Source organism: Neofelis nebulosa, chromosome 5 (genome assembly GCF_028018385.1).
Source record: "Neofelis nebulosa isolate mNeoNeb1 chromosome 5, mNeoNeb1.pri, whole genome shotgun sequence".
Classification (NCBI taxonomy): domain Eukaryota; kingdom Metazoa; phylum Chordata; class Mammalia; order Carnivora; family Felidae; genus Neofelis; species Neofelis nebulosa.
In genome coordinates this window covers 18,935,490-18,962,174 of record NC_080786.1, presented here as the reverse complement: position 1 = coordinate 18,962,174, position 26,685 = coordinate 18,935,490, and the positions used below count along the sequence as shown (strand labels likewise).

The following is a 26,685-nucleotide window of genomic DNA, read 5'->3' as shown; positions in this document are numbered from 1 at the left end:
CATCCAGAGATCTTTTTAAATTCTGATTCAATAGGTTTGCATAATACTCTTGTTCTCTGGACCACACTTTGAGGCCCTCAGTGACTCCATAGTCTGATAGCGGTTCTCAGCCCTAGGTGCTCATTAAATTCTGATTGAAATAGTCTGGGATGGGACCTGGGCTTTTCTTTCTTTCTTTCTTTCTTTCTTTCTTTCTTTCTTTCTTTCTTTCCTTCTTTCCTTCTTTCTTTCCTTTTCTTTTCTTTTCTTTCTTTTCTTTTCTTTCTTCCTTCCTCCTTCCTTCCTTTTTTCTTTCTTTCTCTCTTTCTTTCTTTTTTCTTTTCTTTCTTTTCTTTTCTTTTCTTTTCTTTTCTTTTCTTTTCTTTTCTTTTCTTTTCTTTTCTTTTCTTTTCTTTTCTTTTCTTTTCTTTTCTTTCTTTTCCAGAAGCAGTTCAGCACTGGCCTCCCTTTATTCAAAGAAATCATGTACTGAATCTATACGTGTGTGTGTGTGTGTGTGTGTGTGTGTGTGTGTGTGTGTGTAGACAGAATGCAGTTTCTGTAATTGAATCTCAGGTAGGGAGGGAGCAGAGAGATTAGTGATCCCAAAAGACCTCATTGGAGTGCGGCTGCTCCTAGAAGCAACAAATTTGAAAACCACAGGTCTCCAGAATACATTTCCAATTCCTATCATGGCATTTGAAGCCCTACATTATCTAACCTCAGCCAGCTGGCATATTTGCTGTTCTCCCAACAGAGAACTCACTTTCCTCCTACCTGCTTTATTTCTACACAGTGCCTTTATTTAACCTGTTATGCCCCATCTTCCTGTACCTGTTGAAATCTTCTTCATCTTTCCAAGCCAGTTTAGTTGCCACCTTTTTTTAATGAAGTCTTTTCCTAGAAAAGGTGTGGTTTATGTCAGAACCACCTGTGGGATATGTTCAAACCACATGCTTACCCTGGCTGAGAGAGTCTGATGTTTCTTCTCAGATCACTGCTGACACACGACCTGGGAGTGCTGTGGTGTAGGAAAGCCCACCCACCTGGAAATGCTGAAAATCAAATCATTCTTTTTGCGGGGCTCCTGTATCATCTTAATTATGAGTCCCATGGAACACATACATCTTCCTTCTCCCATGTTGCCCAGTTAGGAAGCCCATTAGGGATCAGGACTGTTTGGTTTGTTTGGTTTTGTTTCTTTTAAATCTTGCTCAGATCATAACACAATGCTCTACACATAATAGGCACTGAGGAAAAAAGGTAGGAAACTTGAAAATAAGTCTCAGCACCCAATAGCCAGTATTTTGGTCTTGTGGAGACCTTGATCTCCTGAAGTGTAATCACAGGAAAATTTTGAATTAAGTCTGCTAAATGCCATCTTTTGTTGACAGTCAATGTCTTTTAACACAGGATTATTATTTACAATAGAGTCTATTTTAAGCACCTGACACCTCCATCTACAAGGCTGACATTTAGCCTTTCTTCTCCTGACCTTGGGGGAAAAGTGTATCTCTCTATGTATTGGTATTTTGTTGTTGTCGAAGTGGTAATGTGTGTGTATCGTGGAGCTGAGAAAATGAGTATTAAAGCCACTAGTCTACAGCATCTGAGAATTCTGGCTTGGTAGAGTCTCACATGTTGTTACAGGATGGAACATGAGAAACTGAAGCTATTCTTTACTGAATTAGAAACCAGAAAAGATGGGACTGAGCAGTCAACTTGTCACTTTCTGTCATGAGCTCAGTATTTAACAGGAAGAAGTATGGTGGACAGAGAGAGATATTAGCATACAAGGTGTCATACACCAAGTACAGAAAAGGGAAGTCAGACCCCCTAAAGAGAAACCCTTCCTATTTGCATGTCTTGGGTCCAGGAGTAAAGGATGAGGTGAGCTTCAGGACCCTGATTTGCCTGATGACTAGTCCCTCATTTGGACTATGGCTGATAATATCAATGGCATAAATTTACATAACCCTTATTATGGGCCAGACACTATTCTAAGCTGTTTACATATATTAACTCATCTACTCTTCACATCAACTCTATGAGGGAGCCACTCTTTCAAAAATGAGGGAACTGAGACAATAGGAGATTAAATAACTTGCTGTAATTCACATATTTAATGGCAGAACCAGGATTCAGACCCCTGGTTGTCTTGATCTGCAACTATACCAGTAGACTAGTGTTTTACTTAAGATGCTTGTGTATTATTTTTCAACATTTATTGTATATCTGTGTGTGCAGTTTACTTTTGCCATTGGCCTTCTATTTGACCTATTGAAAGAGAACCCTGTTGGTGGATCTTGGAGCCACAGAGCAATGTCAGGAATACAAAGAAAAATGCAGGTTGTAGGATACCACAGCCAGCCTTTTCTGGAAGAAATTAGATAGCTGTATGAAGAAATTGTTGTTTACCATTTTCCTGTCCAAGAACCAAAGATGTTCCCAGCCAGTGGAAAGTGTATTGAGTATATTGGAGGTATTTAATCCACTTGGGAAAGAAATTGCCTTGATAATAACTTTGTATACAAATAAATAAATCTTTATAAAATAGCTCACTGTCCCTAAGATCTGCCACATCTCAACTTCCTTTTTTTTAATGTTTTTTTTTTTAGAGAGAGAAAGAGAGGGAGAGCACGAGGAGGGAGACAGAGAATCCCAAGCAGGCTCCGTGCTGTCAGCACAGAGCATGATGCCTGGCTTGAACTCATGAACCATGAGCTCTCATGACCTGACTCAAAATCAAGAGTTGGACGCTTAACTGGCTGAGCCATCCAGATGCCCCTGCCCCATCTCAACTTTCAAATGGAATTTTTACTTCAATACTGTATTATAAATGTTAGAAAACAGGGGCTCCACAGGGCTCCTGGGTGGCTCAGTTGGTTAAGCGTCCGACTTCAGCTCAAGTCATGATCTCACAGTTCAAGAGTTCAAGCCTGCTGGCTCAGTCGGTTAAGCATCTCAGGTCATCATCTCACAGCTCATGAATTCAAGCCCTGCTTTGGGCTCTGTGCTGACAGCTCAGAGCCTGGAACCTGCTTCATATTCTGTGTCTCCCTCTCTCTCTGCCCCTCCCCCACTCACACTATGTCTCTCTCTCTCTCTCTCTCTCAAAAATAAATAAACATTAAAAACAAAATAAAAAACATGTTAGAAAACAACAAAGCTACATTTGGAATGATACCAGGAAAGCTTATATTCTGTCGTCTGTGAGTGGTAACTTTTTTGAGAACTAAAAAAAAAAAAGTGAGAAGGATTTGACCTCCTCAAACTATGTAGGGGCATCAGAGGCTTGCACTTTTGTCAAAAGCTTATTTAACCTTCAGATAAGATCAGTAGGCACGTTAAAGTTCTATAGCCATCCTGTCTAACACATGTGTGGGGGAACGTTTTAAATAATAAAGAAACATGACCTGCTGCATTGGCTAGCTCACATGCCGAAATGGCTCTTACAGTACAGGTAAGAGAGGCTAGTTCTGGAAGTCTTGAGTACCTTGAGCACTTTGATCTCTCAATATAGAATGGAGAAAAGGCACAGAGTCAAGTTGGGAGGTGGGCAGTGAAAGCAGTGTTGCAAGAAGTCATCCGTTTGCTGAAGAAATGAAGAGAGTAGCATAAAATCAGTACTTCTAGTTTAAAAAGCTGAAAAAAAGAAGAATTTGGTAGCTAAAATAAAAATGGCTTTTTACCAAACCTGAATCTAGTCCTTGAAACATGCCCAGGATAAAAAGGTGAAAGGAAACCCAGGTGTTAGTCTTGATCTCTGGTCTCTTCTCTTACACAGGGCAGTCCATCATAATGGTAACTATATAGTTTCTGCAGTTGAGTCTTCATATCTAAATTGATAGCAGTTGTGAAATGGTAAGAGCCTCTCCTTAGGATCAGAGCACTCTGGTTTTCTGCTGTGCGTGTGGTCTTGAGCAAAGCATTTTCACTTTGCAGAACCTTAATTATATCACTTTTTTTTTTTTTTAGATTTTAAAAAAGTTTAAAGTTTGTTTATTTTTGAGAGAGACAGAGCACGAGCGGGGAAGAGGGAGACACAGAATCCGAAGCCGGCTCCAGGCTCTGAGCTGTCAGTGCAGAGCCCGATGCCGGGCTCGATCCTACGAATTGTGAGATCGTGACCTGAGCTGAAGTCAGATGCTTAACTGACTGAGCCACCCAGGTGCCCCTTAATTATATCACTTTTAAAATGAAAGCTTTGGGGGTGCCTGAGTGGCTTAGTTGGTTGAGCATCCACCTTCGGCTCAGGTCACGATCTCACAGCTCATGAGTTCGAGCCCCATGTCCTCCTCTGTGCTGATAGCTCAGAGCCTGGGGCATGCTTCAGATTCTGTGTCTCCCTGTCTCTGTCTGCCCGTCCCCCACTTGTGCTCTGTCTCTCTCTCAAAAATAAATAAACATTTTTTAAAAATTTTTAAATGAAGGCTTTGGATAGAAGAGATTTTCAGTGAGAGCTTTTTCATTTTTCAGGTTCTCACCCTTGCAAATGCATGCTAAGAATTGCTACTGAAGTCCGTAATTTTTTCTATGGGGAAGAGGGTGTGTTGAAAAGGAAGAGAAAAAAATCTGCAGATAACTCAACTTATTTCTAGAGTCTTTCAACTAACTAAAGGATTATATAATTCAGTATTTTAAGTAATTCTTGTTGATTTTACGCCTGATTGTCTAATTCAGTAGAATTCCAGTCCTGTTCTAATGCTTCTGCTTCTTCTGTGTTTTGAAAAAGCTGAACTAGATGGTCTCCCAAGTCTTTATAATTGTAACCTTATTTCTAACAACCCACATATACAAAATAAGATTTGGTTCTTTTTGGCTGTGACTTATCTTTGTCCTTACAAAGATAATGTGTCTTATCAAAATGCAGCTTAGGAGGAAAAGGAACAATATGCAGTTTTTCCCCATGGTCTTCCTTCCTGTTTCCCAATTTCTCTGTTTCTCCCTATTCATTATTTTGTACAGTTAGGTCTTAAAATTTTAAGTCTTTTGCAAAGTTGTATACTCCTTGCAATATATCACACATTGGGAACATTTAAATATACACAAACACACACATACACGTAACATGGAAAGAAGAAGTCTAAGGTGTCATGACCTCAGAGTCTGCCTTCTTCAGTAACTTTCAGAAGGCTAGTTTTACTCACTAAGCATACTAACTTACTTAGCTACTACCTTCCCTGGGAAAAGGAAGTATTGTGATTATTAAGTAGTAGTTATTTAAAAACCTCTTTTTCTCTAGTTTCTTCCCTTCTACTGAGTTGTTGACCCGTTAACAAAGGATACAAATAGATGACGGTAGTGACTTTAAGGTAAGATTTGATAAAAGATATCTACAGTCAAGTGAAGTCATTTTTTTCTTATTCTTCACATTTCAAATCTGGGAAGTGTGATTGAGGACAGAGATCCTCGCATTTATTAAGCACTCATTGACAGAAAGTATAAAATAATTCTTTTTCTTGGAATACTTCATGAATAAGGACCAGACCACTAAGAACTAGAAAGAAAATGTATGAAGGAGAAAATATCAACCATTCAAGCCTAGTGAACGAAATGGATCTTTTCTGTCACCACTATTATATTGTAACTTCCTAAGATGTTGTGGTGGGCTTTGGTGTTACAGGTATTCAAAACAAAATCTATAAACAAATACAGGAAACCTCAGGAGTTGATGAAATACCATTCTTCATCTGTGTTCTCAAGAGCTACAATCCTGGCCTGTTTTCTCAACACCCTTTTAGCCATAGGGGAGGTTTTTCACTATCAGAATGAGTTCTTTTTTTTCCTGTGACCCAGATAATGCTGTTGCTAAATATTTCTTCTTTCCCCAGTATTAAAGGTCCCCAAAATAACTTTTTATAATGCTGTTTTTGCATAGAATGTTACCACTTCCAAAAGAGTACTTACTTAGCCTTTGAGGGGAAGGAAGATGTCACTGAGGAGAATGTAGCTAAGTTGAGGCCTATGGGACGAATAGAATGGTCAGACCTACAGAGCATCTTATCCGAATCCAGGAGGCAAAAAAAAAGCCCAGCTGCCTTGAAGGTTTTATAACTAAGTCCAATATGACCGGAGAATGGAGCTGGAAGAAAAGGGAGTGGCAAGAGATGAGGCCAGAAAAGTCAGCTGGAGCCGGGTATTTTTAAAAGAAAATTTGGGTTTGATCTTGAAAATATTAAGAAGCCAGAGAAAGCAGGCAAGCAGAAGATCCCATTTAAAGGATTTTCTGGAAATTGCCCTATCAGCAGCAGTTTGATGGATGGATTGGAGGAAAGCAAGATTGGAGGCAGGGAAACAGGATGCTGGTGCCGTCATGTAAGTAAGAGCTAATGCAACCAGTAGACAGATCACATAGATTGTACAGGCTTTGGGTAATTTAGAGAAGAGAAGGAGGAAACACAATCAGGTGACTCTTGGGTTCCTCCCCAGATTAGAGGTTCCATCAGTGTTTGATGACGAGATACCTAGAAGGAAGATGAAAAAACAAGGAAACTGAGAGTAGAACCCCTCAGGAAGCAGACACTGAAGAGATGTCTTTGGAGAGGACAAAAGCATTGGAGAAGTACACTAAAGCAGAGAGTGTCTCTTGGAGAGATACCTGGGGAAGGGAGCTTTTTAGGAATCAGGGAGTAGAAGCTACAGTTTTAGTAAAATGAAAACAAAAGGCACTGTTGGGTTTAGCAACAAATAGGTCAGCTCATGGCCTTGAGAACAGTGTGAAAACATTTCCCCCTTAAATCCCCCACTCCCACATGTATTTTCTCTTTTCATTCATTCATATCATTCATACAGTTTGATGGTATTTCCCCTCTTCAGCTGCCTTTCCTACCTTCCCTATCTGTAACTCATCTGAGCCTTGCTTTCATGTTTTCTTTTAAGGGATAGGCCTATTCTTTCCCTCCAGTTTGACATTAAAGAAACGTGTGTTACTGTGTTTTAAACAAGCAGCTCAGTATTCCTACAGCTGTTTACTCTTAGAGGGACTTTGGACGTATGGGCAGCAGGTCATTTGCCTGTGAACAGTGTGCTCGCCACCGGAAGGGATGAATTCGTCTATGTGGAATCTGACATATAAGAGATTTCCAGAGCTCTTGAGAAATCCCTTGTGCTGTCTCCTCTTCCCCATTCAATCCCCATCAACTTCAGGTTTGTGTGGGCATATCAGAGATTCTCTACAAAGCCAAGTTCCTTGTCCCATGGAGCCAGAATTCTTACGTTGCCTGGGCTTCCTTACTCTTTCTCTATCTCAGAGTCAGTGTTAAATGAAAAGGCAGCAGACACAGCCAAAATTTCTTGGTCTTAGAGTCACAGCTGGGGCACAGCACATTGAAAACATTCAGATGTATTTATAACAATTTATGATCTTAAATAAAGACAGTGCTTAGTCCTTTACAGCATTTTTATTGTAGATGTGTTACATTTCGCATGTACAGAAGGGCTCATCCTCTGTAGGCAGCAGCACAGAAAGCTGAACAGTTTACAATGTTGATCCTCTGACAGAAATTGTCCACGTGGCAACTTTGGTTATTCAACTAATTTGTACTTTGCTAACTGATACTTACATTTTAATAGATTTGTCTAATTGCATTTTATTTTGAAATAGAATTCTGTTAGCTGTGTTTATCTTTTTTCTTTAAAAAAATAAAATCTGAAAATAAAGTTAAGGGTAGTAATCATTACAAATACTGCAAGAGGGAAAACATTGCAAATAACCTCATACCTAAAAATCATGATGTTAAATAAACGTTCCATTTGGTGAAAAATTGGATTTCCTGGAAGTGGCAGCTTGGATTTCTGATGGTTTCCAAAGTTCTGCCCTATTGGAATACGTATCCTAAGATTAGGTTGCAGGGTCATGGTGGTAAGTCTTGGCAGCCTGTTTTCTAGTCCTGGGATGTTGAAACCCTTCTTATAAAATCAGGCAGTTAATCTTTTGAGTGTGTTGGTGAATTTCTGTGTCATGCACAGAGCATAACGACTAGAATAGCAGCTATCATTTGGAGGCTTATTTTTTGGGCTTTTACAGGCCCCATTTTCCAAGTTCCGGGAGTACATCTCTGATAAAACTTCACGGTTGTCCCACAAAGTTAGTGCTGTATTGCCCCATTTTGCAGATGAGGAAACAGACAGATGGAAAGAGTATATAAGGAGAGTACGTATTTACCCAGGGCGTATACAGGTGGGAGTGGAATTCCGACAAGCAAGTCTGACTCAGGCCCATTCATGGTCTTCACCATCACTCTGTAGTGCATATGTCCTCTGACACCAGCTTTTATTTGATCAACTTAAGGAAGAAACGATCACTAAAAATATAAAACGGTCTGCAGCTTCTGCTTCTCACTTTTTTGATCCAAGTACGTAAAAGTCCTTTCTTCTGTTTTATGTAAATCCAAGTCATTCTGACATATTTGGCCAGTAGGGACAAACAATTTGGCCAGTAGGGACTACTGGAGTTTCTAAGTCTGTACTGTCCAGTGTATATATGACCACCAGCTACATGGGCTAGATTTAAATTCATTATAATCAAGTGAAATTGAAAATCCACTTCCTCATTCTCACTAGATCCATATCAAGTGCCTAATGGCCATGTGAGGCTCGTGATTACGATGGTGAATAAGAATAAGCACAAAAACATTTCATTATCACACAAAGTTTTATTAGCGCTGCTCTAGAACACTGTTGTCCAATAGAAATATAATATGAGCCACTTATATAATTTTAAATATTCTAGTAACCACATTAAAAAAATAAAAATAGGTAAAGTTAGTTTTAATATATTTTTAGCCCAGTGTATCTCAAATATTATCATGTCCACAAGTCATTAACAAAAAAGTAATGATGTATTTTACCTTCCTTTACATTGTCATTGAAATTTGGAATGTATTTTATAGTTTATAGCGTATCTGAATTTAAACTAGCTGCATTTCAAATGCTCAATAGCTACGTGGCTACCATATTGTACGACACACTTCTGGACTTTTATCCCAGGGTTTCTCAGCTGGGGCACATCAAAATGGGAGTGGTTTGGGGCACCTGGGTGGCTTAGTAGGTTAAGCATCCAGCTCTTGATTTTGGCTCAGGTCATGATCTCACGGCCATGGACTTGAACCCCGTGTCAGGCTCCACAGTGGGCATGGAGCCTGTTTAAGATTCTCCCTCTGCCCCTGCCCCACACGTGCACACCTGCATATGCTCTCTCTCAAAAAGCAAAAAATGGGCGCCTGGGTGGTTCAGTCAGTTAAGTGTCCAAATTTCGGCTCAGGTCATGATTTGAACCCCCCGCCCCACCATCGTCAGGCTCTGTGCTGAGAGCTCAGATCCTAGATCCTGCTTCGGATTCTGTGTCTCCCTCTCTCCACCCCTCCCCCGCTCACACTTGGTCTCTCTGTGTCTCTCAAAAATAAATAAAAGTTAAAAAAACAAAAACAAAAAAACAAGCACAAAACGGGAGTGGGACAGAGGGCTGTGTAATTCAGGAACCATTACTATAAGCTTTGGGCTTGGAGGGAGTGCGCAAATGCCACTTCTCAGATCACAGAGGAGGCCAGCCTGCTAAAAATTAATCTGTATGTATCAGAGAAGTGATAGAAGTCTTAGATGCATCTTGAAACACCACCCTGTGTTCAATATAGTTTATTACTACTAGTACTTTCTTTAAAAAGGCACATTTGGACGGTATAAACCAACTCAGAATGATGTTAGCTCTGTTATTTAATCCATTGTTGATAACTGCACAGACAGCTGACTGACTTCAAAGAACCAATAAAATTTGGTATTCTAAGAACCAAATAAAATCTAAAATGTGCACTAATTAAATGTAAATTATTTATAGACAGCGGCTGCTTTTGTGAGACGTCTCCCGACTTCTGCTTCTGAGTCCCTTCCTTGGTGGCACTATTTGGTTCCTCCTCAGCCCAAATTATGTAATTAACTGTGATGACCATTCTTGGAAGATCATCTTAAAATTTCTCAAATGACTCAGAGAAATTGCGTCTTGGTATTGTGGAAACATGTCTACGCACATTGTTTCATAGCTGTGTTCTGTGTGTGTTTTTTCAACTAAATTTCTTCATCCTCCTTGAAGTAATGTTGTAACTACAAACCTATAATTTACTCTACTTTTAAGTTCTTCCTTCTGATAAACTTATCTATTCATATTGAGTCTAATTATAGCTCAAGGCGTAACCATGTGTATTATTCATCTGAATGAGTGAGCTTGTCTGGCAACAAGGAGCTGTTGTTGCCAAAGCTTTATTGTCATCTGGCCTCGGTACATTCTGTCTGTACCTCACTGTCAGCTTCAGGAGAGGTAGGTAAAGAGGATGCGGCAGGGGTGCGTGCCCTGCTTCTCAACATATTTCAGCACTTTGCAATACACTGTGATCTGATTTTATTTTTTTACTTCATCCTTTTTAAATAAGAGAGATCGAAACTAGAGACAAAATTGAACTCTGCTTCAGGGAGTCTGGGTGGCTCACTCAGTCGGTTAAGTGTCCAACTTCGGCTCAGATCACGATTTCATGGTTCATGAGTTTGAGCCCCGCGTCAGGCTCTGGGCTGACAGCTCACACACCAAATTACAGTCTGCTTTGGATTCTGTGTCTCCCTCTTTCTCTGCCCCTCCCCCGCTCAGACTCTATGTCTCTCTCTCTCTCTCAAAAATAAACATTAAAAAAATTGTTTGATTAAACTCTTCTTCATTCCCCATTTTCAGAACTATCCCATCAATCACCCTACACCTCTCTCCTGTTCCCTGCACATCCACTGTCATGAATTTAGGTCTGTCTTTTTTAGTTCATTTCTTTAAAGACTTGGACATATATGTGTGTCCACAAACAATATATAAAATACTGTTTTGTGCTTCTAGTTTATATAATAGGATCACACTGTACATATGCTGCATCTTACTTTCTTCATGTATGATTTTGATAGACTTTTTTGGCACACTTGTTCTTAATACAAAAGCTTGGTACATATCTAAGAACATGTCTAACACGTAAGTAAATTATGAGACCTAGTAATGAAACAGGTAACTCGTGAATCCACCATACATACTGAAAAGTAGACCATCATCAGAACCATTGCAGCTCCTAGATGCTTCTCCTCTACCGTCTGATTCTACCCAAGAAACTACTCTTTTGAGCTTTGTTCTCTTTCATTTTCTTGCCATACCACATATGTATGTGTCCTCAACAATATATGTTCTTGTTTGGTTATTTTTAAACTTGATGAAAATGCTATATCATATTGTATATATTTCTTTAGACTTGCTTTCTTTATTCGATCTGATATTTTTAAGATTTTCCATGTTAATCAGTATATTTTCACTGTATGTAGTATTCCTTCGGATGAATTTATTCCTTTTCCTATCAATGGACATCTGTGTTGTTAACAGTTTTCTATTACAAATAGTGTTTCCATGAACATTCTTGTATATGTCTTCTGGTGCACATGTGTAAAAATTTCTCTGTGGTATGTACCTAGGAATGCAATTGAAATGTTGTAACAAAGGAGTATATAGATTCAACCTAAAGTCCACGTTCTTATCCAAAGTGATTGAGCACTCTTCAGCAATCTATAGGAGTTCTTGTTTTTCCACATCCTCATCAACAGTTGATTTTGTCACGCTTTTATTTTTGCCTGTATATAGTGTAAAATAATATTGAACTGTAATTTGAAGTTTTCATTTCCATAATTTAATGAAATTGAATATTTTTCATATGATTATTGGCCATTCATGTTTCTTCTTTTTTGGAAATGCCTATTTATGTCTTTTCTAAGTTATTGCTAGTCTTTTTCTTTTTGATTCACAGGAACCCGTATACTGGACACTAGAATTTGATCAATTTTATATGATCCAAATGTCTTTTCTTAGTTTGTGGCTTGCCATTCTCTTTAGGCAACCTCTTAAACTTCTGACTTTTGCATTGAAGTGCTTAATCCATCTACAACAAGGGTTTGTATATTTATTGAAGTAGAAATCCAGTTTTTCTATTTGTCATATACAAAAACTGTTTGCTTAGCCCCATCACTTCTGACATATATCAGATTCCTGTAAGTGTGCAGAAAAGTTTGATGATTTTCTCTGAGCTTCCAAACACATCTTAGAACCAAGTTGTCAAGTTTATTTTTTTCATAAGTTTATTTTTATTTATTTTGAGAGAGAGAGAGAGAGAGAGAGGGAACCCCAAGCAGGCTCCTCATTATCAGTTCAGAACCCAGTGCAGGGCTCAATCCCACAAACCATGAGATCATTACCTCAGCCAACATCAGGAGTTGGATGCTTAACCATCTGAGCCTCCCCATCAAGTTTCATTTTTTAAATAACTGTTACACTTTTGATTGGAATTGCATTGGATCAATATGGGGAAAACTGATATCTGTAGGATGCTGGATCTCCCTACTCATAAACTCTCCATTTATTTAATTCTCTTCAAAAAAAATCTTACATGTTTTTATGAAACTTATTCATAGGTTTTGTGTGTGTGTGTGTTGCTAATACTATTACAAGATATTTTAAAATATGTTTTCTAATGTTGTTAGTGTGTTGAAATTCAGTTGGCTTTTCATATTGATCTTATATCTAGCCACTTTATAAACTCTTTTATTAAGTTTAATAAATTGTATATAGATTTTTTTGTGTACATAAATACTGCAGATGCTCACAGTTTTATTTTTTCCATCTCAATCCATACCTTTTGTTTTTTCCTTCCTTGTGTCTTCCATACCTTGATGGATATGATCTCTAATACAGTATTGATTAGAAGTATTGGTAGTGGGTGACCTTATCTTGTTCCTCAATTTTTAAAGGGTATACTTTTGGTATTTTGCCACTGAATATATTAGTTGCTGTGAGGTTTTTGGTAGATATTCTTTATCAGGTTAAAGAAGTTTCTGTCTATTCCACTTTTGCTAAAAAGCTTCTGTGTCATAAATGGCTATTATTAAAGCCTATTGAGTGCTTTTCCTGCACCCATTGAGATTATGCCTTTTTTTTTCCAACTTTAATATCTTAGGTAAATTACATTAATGATTTTCTATTATTAAACTATCCTTGCATTTCCAGTGCATATCCCAACTTAATTAAGATGCATGCTTGTGTGCTACACTGCTCAACAATGAAGTTTTTGTAGATCTAAACTAATTTCAAAATAAGAAAGAGTAGTAACTGAATCTTTGTTGACAATAAAATCCTCCCCAAAGGGTTTGCTACTGGACATGAGGGTAATTTGTGGCTATTAGATGTAGGTATTAGCTTGATGTAGCAAAAAGAACACTGAAAAGCTGAATTATAATCTCATTTTGTCCTTTTGTTCACCTGAGAGATTGCAATTCATGTGACTCATGTGGGCATTAGTTTCCTCAGCGAGTTTCTCAGAGTCAGAGACAGATGTTTACCGCTAGTCGCCATGTGGCTTCACTTGGCTTTCCTATTAATGTATCATCATCAAACAAAATGTACTTACTAGGCCTTAAGACGGGGCAAAAATCTATTCCTCAAGGAACTTCTAGGGAGTGGCAGAAAAAGTAAACACTTTAAAAATACAGTTATGGGGGTGCCTGTCTGGCTCAGTTGGTAGGGCCTGCAACTCTGGATCTCGGGGTTGTGAGTTCAAGCCCCACGTTGGGCCTAGAACTTACTTTAAAACATTGATTAATTAAAAACATTGTTATAAAATGAAATACATCTTGTTTTCTACAGGCCACACTATTCATGATACATGAGGGCCAAGGGAGCAGATTCTTTGGCGGGAAAAGAGAAAAGAGGAAGATTCACGTGGGATATGATACTTGAGCTGAATTTTATGGCTGATGAACATTTACTGATCTCTGTGAACCTCATTTGTATTCTCAGTTGTTAACAGACGGATTAGACTATTTTTTATTAGACTTTATTTTCTCTAGTGGCCCTTCTGTCTTCAGAAATTTGTCTCTTTCACTCTGTGACCAAATCATCTTTTTTAAGACCTCACAAATAATTTCATGCTTTATTAAACATTTGTGCTTCTACCTCTGGTCTTTGGTCCTAGGAATCTTTTGTTCAATAGGTACAGGATTGTGGATGGCAAAACAGAATCTTCCTGATTCTGTTTTATTAAGTAATACCAACATCTTTTCTTTATAGAATATTGATGATACTGACAAGTGAACCATCATATAGAATTATCCTACTTGTTGTGTTTTATTGCAATTGCTCAATTTATTGTTACCAAAATAGAATTTTTTTTTAATTTCAGGGTTTACATAATCTCTAAGCACATTTCATTTGTATGTCTTATTTCAGTGCTGGACCCAAAGGAGACAACATTTATGAATGGAGGTCAACTATATTGGGACCCCCAGGATCTGTCTATGAAGGAGGGGTGTTCTTTCTTGACATTACCTTTTCACCAGACTATCCGTTTAAACCCCCTAAGGTCAGTATGAAGTATTCATCCATTTTTAGCAATATGTACTGTTGTATATGTATACACATATACATATTCTTAAATATACATATCTAGGAATGCATGTCTATTCTGTTAACACAGACAGATTTCCAGGGCTAATTGTATTTAAAAGGAAACAGAATGTGAAAAATTATAGGCTATATCCCTACCCCAGCCCCTCACTCATATTTCATTGATTTTTCTCATCCTTTCTCAGCGTCTCCTTTCTGTGGTTTATGTTGTAATGTAACATAAAACAGCATGTAATGGGTGGAACTAGGTGAGTGAGATTGGGCCTGTGCCAGCCCTGGAACCCAGAAAACCAGACACAGCCTGAAGCTGGAGCCAGAACTAAGCCCAGGAGCCAGACTAAATGCAGAGGGAGTCCCACTACTCAAGTCTTAGGGTACTTAGGGTACTCCAGCTGTGGAGTTTTGAGTTTTGAAAGTTCAGCTGCTCACATGAACTACACACGCGCTAGAATGGAAAGTGTGACCCACAAAGGCTGAAAAATGATGCCAAGAGAATTTAGTAAAGAAGTATTTGTAATAGTTGGTTAATGTAAATGACTAATTAATGAACATAGGAAATTTACACTTATTTAAGACAAAACTATACACTTTAAGAATTCTTCACATTCCTTTCTACTGTCTGTAAGTCAGTCATTTGATGATTTGATGGGTTTTAATTCATTCTCCACTTTGAAAAGGAAAAGACCCTAAAAATACTGACTCTGTGCATTGGCCACCAAAAAAGAATTCTTATTTGACCTGACTTAACCCCTCATTGCAGAGGGAAATAAAACTTACTTGAGATGTATGTTGGAGTGCACAGTTTTAAAAAGTGAAAATAAAACTGCCTTTACCATGAATTTCTGTAATTCCTCTCCCTCCCTCTTACCTTTACTCCCTTTTTTCTCTCTCTTCCTTCCTTCGTTTCCACTGATGCTTGGATATCAAAGCAAAAGTAACAAGTATAATTTTACTAAAGAAGAAACCAAGGCACAGAGAAACTAAGTAACTGTCCCAGTATTACACAGCATGCAAATAGTGGTGTCCGTATTTGAACCCAGGAAGCTGGAGTCCAAAGCCCATGTTCTTTTCTACATCACACAATACATTTTATCCAAGCTGACAGAGCTGGTGACCCCCCATTCCTGCATTAGGTTGGTTTTCAGTGACGAAGCAGTAGTGTGTCTAATATTTACTTTCTCCTTTTACTGGAAGGGAACCTTATGCCTTTCATTCTACTGGGACCGAGCCCATAAATCACCTGGAGTAGTTCCCGCACTGCCAGTGATGCGAGGACCTTTCTCGGACAGCCTGTTCAGTAGAGGAAGGACAGAGCAGGGAAGAGGAGGAAAAGTTCAGATCAGGGAGTTGTGCAGCCTGTGAGTCTGGTGCAGGCTGTTCTCTCCATCCGAAATACGCATCTCAGAAAACCTGTGGGCTTATCCACGTTCGGCATGACAGAAATGTGTAGATTTAAGCTGGAAGGGGGAACTGATAAGTTAGATAAAATAATTGTTTCCAGAAAGGCTTGGATGGACTGCAAGAATGGCCTGAAACTAACAGGATGGAATTTAACATGACTAAATGTGTAGTATTTCAGTGAGAATTAGAAGGAAATCATGATACAAGACAGGAAAGAGAGACCTACTTCATGTTCATGTAAATACAACTTGTGGGCTTTTAGCTGACTAAAATTCTTTGGGAACTTAAGGTTCCTGAAGCCTTACGGTGACATTTTCAGGACTACGATCCCCAGAACTCTGCACCAGTTGCACTGTATCTGGAGGGCTTCATTCACTTCTAAGCTCTTCATTTTAAGAAGAATAAACAAGATTAAGCTGGGGAAAGAGTCATCCACATTCCTGAGCTGCTTCGTTGGGTAAAACACTACAGTGGACATCAGCCGTGCCAACTCCTTTCTTTTCTAAAACACCCCACAAAGCGTTAGATGTTCCCTTTCACAGATGAGGAAACTTAGGTGAGGCTTAGAGAGGTTTCCGGTAGGCAACCAAGAATTTACTGAAATCTGACTTTACAGACCATGTACTTTCCGCTGTTAACCTGGAGATGTTAACCTAGGAGGAATGTGGTATCTGTCCTCAAATGTTTCAGGAACTGTGGTGTAGGTTAGGGTTTAGACCTTACTCTGGATGGCTGGATGGGACAAAAATAGACACAGGAGGGTGTCACAGGGAAGTAGATGTTAATTCTTATGGGGAATATCTGATCCACAGCTGTACAGTCTGCTTTTGAATAGCTCGACTTCGGAGACAGTGGGCTTCCCTTTCCTGGGAGTAACTATTTGCTAATATTTCTGTTTTTAAAAAAGCTGAATTATTACCTATCAGAATATTACCAGAAAAAAATTAAGCTCCACCACTGAATGAATTTGATTAAACAATCTCTTAGGACAAAGGAAAAATCAAACTTTGGTAACTCAAATCACAATTTAAATGCACACTTAAATGTGCACCCGTGGGAAGTTTTTCAGAGCAAATTATCATCCCCTAATTTATCAGTTTTAGAAACCAGATTTTGTAGACAGATATGCTTTTCGGTGGGGGGAGGGGGTTGTGGGTGTCTTGAAAGCTGTTAACTAAAACAAACACTTTTATTAATAGTTTCGAGGTACCATGTCCATGCCTTCCTAGTCTCCTATTATTCTAAGTAGTCTGCATTTGGCATTTTCTTGGTGCTTTTCCTCTGTTGCCATCACCCTTTGTTCTTTTTTCATCAGCCTTAGCCACGTAGTTTGGTTAATGAGCCATTTCCCAATACTCTGAAGAATGAACCCAGATAGTAGTAGGTGTCAGAGAGAAGTGTGAGGCCAGAGGTTCACAAATAAATCTGACTGGCTGCCTAATGGTTATCAGATATCTATACCATAAAATTAAAATATAGCGTAATGGGATCCATGAGATGACTTTTCCCCAAAATCTTACACTTGGAATCCTAAGTGAGGACTTTAAATGCCCTCATGCTCAAAATAAATACTTTGACATAATAAGCCATTTAGCCATGTTTTTCAGTTGAAAAATATCAATAAATAAACCTCTACCACTTAAAATGTGGGAAAAAATAAATACTACACTGCTCAAATACATCATGTAAATGTCAGTGGAGTGATTTGGATGCCTCTTCAAGCCATAGGAACTTTGGGGAGTAGGACTTCTTTAGTTTGAAAATCCCACACTCCACTAGCTGATTTTTCAAAATCAGACAAGCCATTCCAATCATTTCTTCCAAAATCCATCTAAATTTTACTAAGGCAAGCAAAACAATTTTTAATTGAGTATTTAATGTCCATTAAATTTAGTATGCTGGTTTTAAATAGGTCAAGTACTAGTTACATTTGGAAATGCTGCATCCGAGTACGATTCTCACTGCATTAATTTTGTATAATCAATATGTTTATGCTGTCTTACTAAAGCTACGGCATTCTTGTTTGTACAACCTTGTTAATTGTATCTGTGGTATCTGATGCCAAGTCTTCAGGTGAATATTTAGCCATCAATGATAATATTATTTCTATGGGAAAATATCCATTTAGTGAAACTATCTAAGAATAATATGGCCAAAAGAAAAGCATATCCAAAAGCTTTTTAATTTCTGGTATATCCCAAAGCTTTTAATACTGTATTTTTTTCAGTATAGACATATATTTCAGTGTTATAATTCAGATATCTATTTATTTGTAAACTAGAAATTGCTTTTTATCTTATTGGGGATTACATTTTCCTATTCATATTATAATTACTCCTGTGTTCAAAACCTACACTTTTTTATAAGTCCAGTGTGTAATATTTTAATGTTCTTTACAAAGTCTACATATTTGTTATAGAATAAAAAGTAATTGAAAATAAGCAAAAGGAAAAAATGTTAATACCTATAATCCTAACCCAAAAATTAATTAGTCACACCATTTTGTATATCTCCTTTGAGACCTTTGTTCTCTGCATATAAATGTTGTATGCATACTCACAAATATATAAATAAATATTGGGCCCTATTGCTCCTGCTTTTAGAATTACTTTTTGCCTAATATTCTGTTTTCACCAAACACTTAATATTGCTCAATAAATATGTAGTTGCATTAGAATTATTGAGGCTATAGGGTATTCCATTGTATATATATACCAAATTTAATTTCCTGTTATTGGACATTTAAGCTGTTGCCAGTATTTCTGTTATAATCATTGATGTGATGAATATCCTTACAATTACATATTTCCTATACTTGTATAATTATTTCCTGAGGCTAAATTGATTGACATGGAACTTCTGAGTAGATAGGTTTATATCTGTAAAATTTTGTTAAGGGCTGACAAATTGCCCTCCAGAAAAATTGTATCAGTTTACATCATGGCCATCAACATAGTGAAGAGTACAGTACTTCCCTTCAGTCTGCTCAGCTCTGAGGATTCTTAGTCTTTTTAAATCTTTGCCAGACCAATAGAGGAAAAGTTGGGAGATGTGGAAGTTTTCACATATACTCTTGTCCAGCTTTTTCTCTTTTTGTGAATAATATGAAAATCTTACCCTGAAAGTTATACACCAAATAAAATTAACAAGCATACTTGAGAAATTCAGAAGCAAAATAATAGGATATGTTTTATTTCTATATTGTTTTATTTCTGTATTCTCTTTTTCTACTGAAAACACTTTGCAAATATTGTGACACCCTGTGTGCAGCATATTGTGTCTCAGAGATTCTGATGACAATATGTGCCAACTTGGTCATCTTAGGTAACAGGTCAGATCTTTGTTTTTACAGCAGAAATGCGTAGAGGTAGCCCTTTCAGATTTGATTTTTTTTCTGTCTCCCTGTGGATCTGCAAATTCTTATAAAAAGTAAGTGGGCATTTTAAAACAGATTTAAGAGTAGGTAGGTAGGTAGAATGAAGTATGTTTGTCAGTTTAGTGTCTCAGGCAGCCTGTGCACAAGTCAAACATGCTGTCAGTGTCCATATCTTTTACTGGAAAACACTGTTTTCTTTGGTAATGGCAAGACGGTATCTGCCGGTAGGTATTTTCCAAAAAGGAATGATAAAATCTGTGCCTAAAATGTTTTAAAAACTGAGTGCCTGCATAAAAGTATTTGTGTGAGTAAAAGAAAGCTCTTTAATATTAATAATACCTAAAAGCTTTTTAATGTAATTTGTTTTTCATAACAAATTTTATCCATATATTTAAAAATAATCTTAGCAGTCGTTTCAGAGCATATTTTATGTTTTATGGGTTTTTTTTAAATCTAACGATAACATTGCTTACTAATGAAACGTCATCAAATAAGAAGAGTCTTAACTGCTTTCAGGCAATGAAATAGATAATTTAGGTCCATCATATTTTCAAAATCTGTATTTTATTATCCTCATTAGAGTTCAACCTTAAACTGACGGGACAAGGCTAGTCGTGAATAAAATAGCTAATTAGTTATAGTAAGGAGCAATGATATTCAGCATTTGAAAGCCAGAGTGAGATCTATACCTAAAACAAGTTCAACGAGGAGTTTTGCTTTTTATTTGAATTAGGTTATTATCATTTACTTGTTTTTATTGTTGTTTCTGTTTTTGCTGTTGCTCGAAGAAGTTGATGGTGTGTCAGGTTTTGAGAAGGAGCCATGGTTTACATACATAAATGCAGTTTCCCACTCATTTCCTCTGGCCTTGGGGATAGAATACACAAGTTGTGGAGTAACATGAATTAACTTGTTTAACCTGAGTTCATACATTTATACAAAGCCTGGCTGTGAATTAAGTGCTTTCATATGTATTGAATTGCCTTTTTGGCATCTCCAGTTTAACATCAACAGTCATCTCAAACCTAACAGGTCCAAAAGCAAACCATTGATTGCACAGCCCCATCCCACTCCTGCCAAACCGGCTCCTCCCGTCTTCCCCATCTCAATTAAAGAGAATTCCATTTTTCTCGTGGCCAAAGGTAAAAACTTTGCAGTCCTTATTAACTACTCTCAAACACCCTAGCCAGGCCCAGTCTCACTGGCTTAGATAAATATTCAGAATAAATCCAGACTCTAACCATTTCTCATCACCTCTCCCTAGTAACAAACACTCTGGCCCAAACTACCATCAGTTGCTCCCCTTCCCCAGATTATTGTGGAAGTCTCCTGTCTTGTATCCCTGCTTCTATTATCCCTTCTGCTGTGTGCACCCCTATACCAAATGGTCCTTTTATAATACGTCAGATATATCAGTTCTTTGCCTAAAGCTTTTCAGTGATTCCCAACTCACTGAGTAAAAGCACACAAAACCTTGTAAAATCACAATATACTTTTCAAAACCACTGTCGCTCAGGGCACCTGGGTGGCCCTGTAGGTTAAGTGTCCGACTTTGGCTCAGGTCATGATCTCGTGGTTCATGAGTTCAAGCCCCACATCAGGCTCTCTGGTGTCAACACAGAGCCTGCTTTAGATCCTCAGTCTCCCACTCTCTTTGCCCCTCCCTCACTTGCTCGCTCTCACTTTCAAAAATGAATACACCTATTTCAAAAATCACAATCACTCTTGACTCAGGTACTGTAAGTATACTGCTTTCACAGAACCTTGACATTTGCTCTTCCGTCTGCCTGCGTTGTTTTCCTCTGCCTAAAATTCGTGTGGCTCACTCCATTTTTCCCTTCAGGTGTCTGCTCAAATGTTACCTTTTCAGAGAAGCTCTTGCTTGACATCTGCTCCCCATGAGCTTTCCCACCTCAACCACCATACTTGATTTTTCTCCATAACACTTCTCCCTCCTGGCATGATACATTTCTTTGTCCGTGAGTTTATGTTTACCTTTCTTCATTTAGCATGTAAGTTTCTTGAGCACAAGGACTTTGTCTGTTTCGATGTCACTCCTCTATTCCGGCAGCTATAACAATGCCTGGAGATTCGATAGGCATTCGGTAAAAAATTGTTGAATTAATTTAACCCAAAGAACTTTGCCCTAAAGGCTGTATTCATTACTACCATCACCCCTGCTTATAGACTAGAAAACTGAGGCTCACTGAGGTTAAGTGGCCCAGAGGTCACATGGAAAGTAAGCAGCTAAACTGGACTCCAAACCCAGTTCTAAACTGATCCTTTCATTCCCCAACAGTAGAGAAGATTTGAATTGCTCAGGTTCCTGGGAGAAGGAGCACTTATATTTTACACTCTGGTATAAGTTAATTATATCAGATCATTCTCTAAAGCAGTTTTGGGGGGAAAGCAGATGAAATTGATGATACAAGGAGAAAAGAATGTTAGGAAGAGATTTCAAGTGCCTTTCAGTTTGGGCAAGGATCTTTTTTTCCAAAAGGCACCTGGGGCTTTTCTCCAGTGTCTTCCTACTTCAAAGACACTGAGGTATTAACTCCATGTTAAACCACAAATAACTTGACTTCTGGATTTTGTTAACCCTAAGCTAAGAGAAGTTACTTCCCATTTCACAGGTCCTTTTCACAGTTAATTACTGTCAAAGTAGCCTTGTATCCTCAGTGTCATGACTGGGCTACAGCATTACTTGTATCTCATAAGTTTTCTTTTTTAGTCCATTCTCCTTTATAATAAACCATTTAAAAATGCCATGGTATATGTTAATGTGGTGTGAAATTTCAGGATGCATATGATGAGTAAAAATTGATCCAAACAGTGGTCATTGTCTTCCTACTTTTAAAACAGTATGCATTGTATCCATTTGTGTGTCCTACCACCAATTTAAGAATTACTAAGAAGGATTGGATTTTGTTTGTTTGTTTGTTTTCACCAACTTTATTTGTTCTAAACAAAATTAAATTTGCCGATAAGCTGAAAGGGAATCAGCCATTTGGCTGACAGGAAGGTCAATTTCATCCTATTTTGTGAGGATTCCCCCTCTTTCTAGTTTTATACAACGTGATGTAGTCCCAGATTTTGGAGAAATACCTTTAATTTATCACTGTCTTTCTTGAAATGCTTATTGCCCAAGACATCTTAATCTGTTTGGGTTGGATCCACTCAGCCACCTACACCTTTGCCCAAGCTCAGATGTTGGTGTGTATTCAGCCTCTCTCATATCTACTCACACACCCCTTTGAGAGTCTTGCCGTAGAGGTAGGCGTCTCAAACAAGTATTTTACTATGTTCCTTCATAGTCTGAAGTTCATTCTCTCTGACCTCACTCCACATGGGAGTGGGTGTTTGTTGATATTACCGTCACCATAACTGGAAGGAATGGGCAGACCTAAATTCCTTCACAAGGGGTGTTCTTCTGTAAGGAGGTTCAATGAGCAAAGGAAACTGGATGTTTGGAAAATGAGGAACCCTCTTGCTGTCACAGCCATGGGAAGATGGCAACTCACCAGAGAGAGGTGGTTTTTCCAAAGAAAGGTTCCCAAATTCAGACAAGTGACACTCTCCCCTCGAGAGGGTTTTCTGAAGAGAAAAGGGTGGGGTGGCTTCAAGATGAAATCTTCAGGATCCCAACATCAAAGGGCAGGGATCCACTAGTCCCAGAAAACAAGGTTAACACTGGGGACTCTGAGAGAAACACTGTGAGTCTCAGAAAGTTCAGAGATAACAAGGCAGTGTTGAAGGAATAGTCTGGTGAAGAGGGAAATTTCTTCACAACTAAGCCCGAAGAAAGTTCAAATTTGCAATTTTCTTAACCTTGTAGAAAAAAGACTCCCTGATGAGAACAGATCAAGACCTAGAACAGACAGCATGTGTTGATGAAGTGTCTGTAAATTTTAAAGCAAATTATTTTCTGTCATCCACTTGAGAAATGAGGTGGGGAAAATGGTATTCTGCACGTAAGAAAAAATTGTGATTGTTCTTTACCTTATTTAAAGGTATTACTTGTTTGGATGGCTATATATGTAATGCTGTTTTGTTCATGTTTGGATAGAATGGGGAGGTCTGAGTTCATTTTTAAGACTACCAGCCAAATATCAGCTCTTTTTTAGCAAATGATCAAGTTTCCTTGATTTTTCCCCTTAGACTTGAATCTGGATCTCTTGTTAAGATAGCAGCCTCTTAGAGGTGTGCTTAAGCAGGTCCAAGGAAAATTAGGGAGAAAGGAATGTTCTCAGTTCCTAGCCGACCAAGATCACAGTATGTAACCGTGGCTTGTCACTGAGTTAGGGGAAAGATGTGATCATTTGGCCCTTACAAGTATTTTGCAGTCTTCCCCTATAGAAAATAAGGAGAAACAGAGTCACGCAAAAATTAAAGATTATGAATAAAATAGACCTAATATCAGATAGCTACACTACTTCATACGGGTGTAACTATTCTAAGCGATCAGATACATTTTTCTTATGGTATTAGTATGTTAGCAGAAACCTGCCAAAAATTCTTATAAATTCTTATTAGTTTCTATTTAAAATGTCTGTTCTAAGGCTAATAAAGCAAAGATTTATTGAGCCCTTACTGCTTTCTGGGCCTTGATACATAAAGATCAATAAGACACAGCCCCGGGGACCATGTAGACAAGGAGAACAACAAGCAGGGGTTAATACAGTAGTCCAGGCTAGGAAACAAGGAAGGCGGAGCTTTGGGGATAAAGACAAGGGGAATAGTATGTGAGTTCTTTTTTTTTTTTTTTACTTTCTTCAGTAAATACGCGTGTACCATGCACCGTCCAGATACTGAACATACAGAAATGACTCTTTCTTGAAGAGCTTACATTCAAGAAACGATAGAGCAAGATTTCTCTACTTCAGCATGGTTGATACTTTGGACAAGATAACTCATTCTCGCGGAGGGATATCATTTGCATTGTAGGATCCATAGCAGCATGTCTGGCCTCTTCTCACTAAATGCCAATAGCAGTCTTTCTCCCCCACTCTGAGCCCCCCAATTTGTGACAGACGGAAGTGTCTCCAGATATTGTCAGATGTCCTCTGGAGGCCCTAGGGAGATCACCTGTGGCTAAGAAGCAGTATTCTCTTTTATTTTCTTTTTCGAGTGTAATTGATACACTATGTTACATAAGTTTCAGGTGTACAGCGTAGTGATTCAACTTCACTATGCTGTGCTCACAAGTGTAACTACCATCTGCCAACCATATACCACTATTACAGTATCATTGACTACATATCTTTTACATGCTGTACCTTTTATTCCTGTGACTTACTCATTTCATACCTGGAAGACTATACTTTTTTTAATGTTTATTTATATTTATTTATTTTTGAGAGAGAGAGACAGACAGAGAGAGAGAACATTCAAGCAGGAGACAGGCAGAGAGAGAGAGAGAGAGGGAGAGAGAGAATTCCAAGCAGGCTCTGCACAGTCGGTAGAGAACCCAACGCGGGGCTCAGTCCCACAAAGCCTGAGATCATGACCTGAGCCAAATCAGCACTTAGATGCCTAACCTACTGAGTCACCCAGACACCCCTAGAAGACTGTATTTTAACCTCCCCTTCATCCATTTTGCCAATCCCCTATACCCCTTCTCTCTACCAACCATCAATTTGTTTTCTTTATCTATAGATCTGATTCTGGTTTTTGTTTAGAGAAGCACTGTTTTAGCAGTAACATTGGTACCCGCTTTTAACTGATTAGAGACATCTGTGAGGACTCTCCAGTTTCTAACGAGTAACCAGGTAGGGACATGTTTCCTAGGAGGAACATATAGGACATTTGGCTGGGAAATGTTCATTAGGCAGCTTTACAGATCTGGAATTCAAGTGAGGGATATGAGCTAGAGATACAGGTTTGAGGATTGAAACCCTAGAATAAATGACCTCACCCACAGAAATATGCAATTTTGAACCAAAACTGAGTTTTTGAAATTAAAAATTTCCAGAATGGGTGTCCCAAAGGAAAGACTGATAATCGAAAAGAGCAACAAAACTCACATTTTCTTTCTTTCCATATGTTCTCAGTATTTGAGGATTGGAGGTTATTTTCCATGCAAGAGTATACAGTAATGCCTCACAAAATATCATATTCTTATTTTAAAAAGACTCATCTGTTAATAAATCATAACAGCATGAATAATTATACCAGTCAAACAAATTAATCTTCCTACAAGTGCCTAAATAAGGACTAAAATAAATCAAAATAATTACTCCTGCAAGGGAATGGACTAAATGACCTTCTGCAAGCTCTCCTTGAGCCTTTTTTCAGCTTCAAATTCTACTGACATCTTGGTGGTTATGGAGCGTTGTGTACTAGATATCATACCGTATTTCTTAATGGCTAGTATTTTATGCTAACATTATGTAATTTTACATTCACTATTGTACTTGATCCTCTCACTTTGATAGGTAGGTTTCATTATTGCAGGAAACTGAAACTTTTTTTTTAACGTTTATTTATTTTTGAGACAGAGAGAGACAGAGCATGAACGGGGAAGGGTCAGAGAGAGGGAGGCACAGAATCCGAAACAGGCTCCAGGCTCTGAGCTGTCAGCACAGAGCCCAACGCGGGGCTCGAACTCAAGAACCGTGAGATTGTGACCTGAGCAGAAGCCAGACACTCAACCGACTGAGCCACCCAGGCGCCCCCAGAAAACTGAAGCTTTTAAGTAAAGTGATTAGGATCACATAGCCAATAAGTGCCAAGGCCAGGATGAGAACTCCTGGCCTCCTCGTGAGATTAAGCCCCACATCTGGCTCTGTGCTAATAGTGCAGAGCCTGCTTGGGATTCTCTCTCTCTCTCTCTCTCTCTCCCTCCCTCCCTCCCTCCCTCCCTCCCTCCCTCCCTCCTCCACCTCTGTCCCTCTGTCCCACACTCTCTCACTCTCATTGTCTCTCTCTCTAAATAAATAAATAAAAATAAGTAAATAAAGAAATTTGGCCTCCTGATCCATTCCAGCTACCCTGACCCTTCACATCTGTAGTAGCTAAACTGGAAGTGATCTTTGCTAAAAACACAACAATCCAGTTTATTGCCGACAGCCATACTTTAGATGACCCCTTGCCTTCTTTTATGTACTTGATGGAAAACAGCCATTTTGCTTATGTTTTTGTGAATAATTAGGTTAAATAAGGTTTTTTGTTTTGGCATTTGCAAAATTATAAATTTACATATATATGATATATATATTTATATTCTCCCTATACATGCCCACTAATTTATTTTAATCTCTAACCCTATAGATTATATAAAACAATAGTTTATACAATAAGGAAATAATACATAAAGCAATATGTTTATTTCATGTTTTTGCCATTATTTTATTCATTTCCACATTTTTTCTTCCTTCTTTCCTTAAAACGAATTCTTTGGGGCACCTGGGTGGCTTAGTCAGTTAAGTGTCCGACTCTTGGTTTTAGCTCAGGTCATGATCTCACA

At 38.3% G+C, this 26,685-nt stretch overlaps 1 protein-coding gene across 5 annotated transcripts in view; it reads left to right on the top strand.

Moving 5' to 3' along the window:
• The window catches only part of UBE2E2 (ubiquitin conjugating enzyme E2 E2), a 373,353-nt gene that overhangs the window by 270,020 nt on the left and 76,648 nt on the right, over positions 1-26,685 (top strand). For 3 of the 5 annotated variants that reach the window (XM_058729757.1, XM_058729759.1, XM_058729758.1), the window contains one exon: positions 14,267-14,399. The exons of the other annotated variants lie outside the window; for them this stretch is intronic. In XM_058729757.1, the coding sequence (XP_058585740.1) occupies positions 14,267-14,399 (133 nt within the window). The remainder of the gene's footprint in view (positions 1-14,266; positions 14,400-26,685) is intronic. 5 annotated transcript variants of the gene reach the window in all.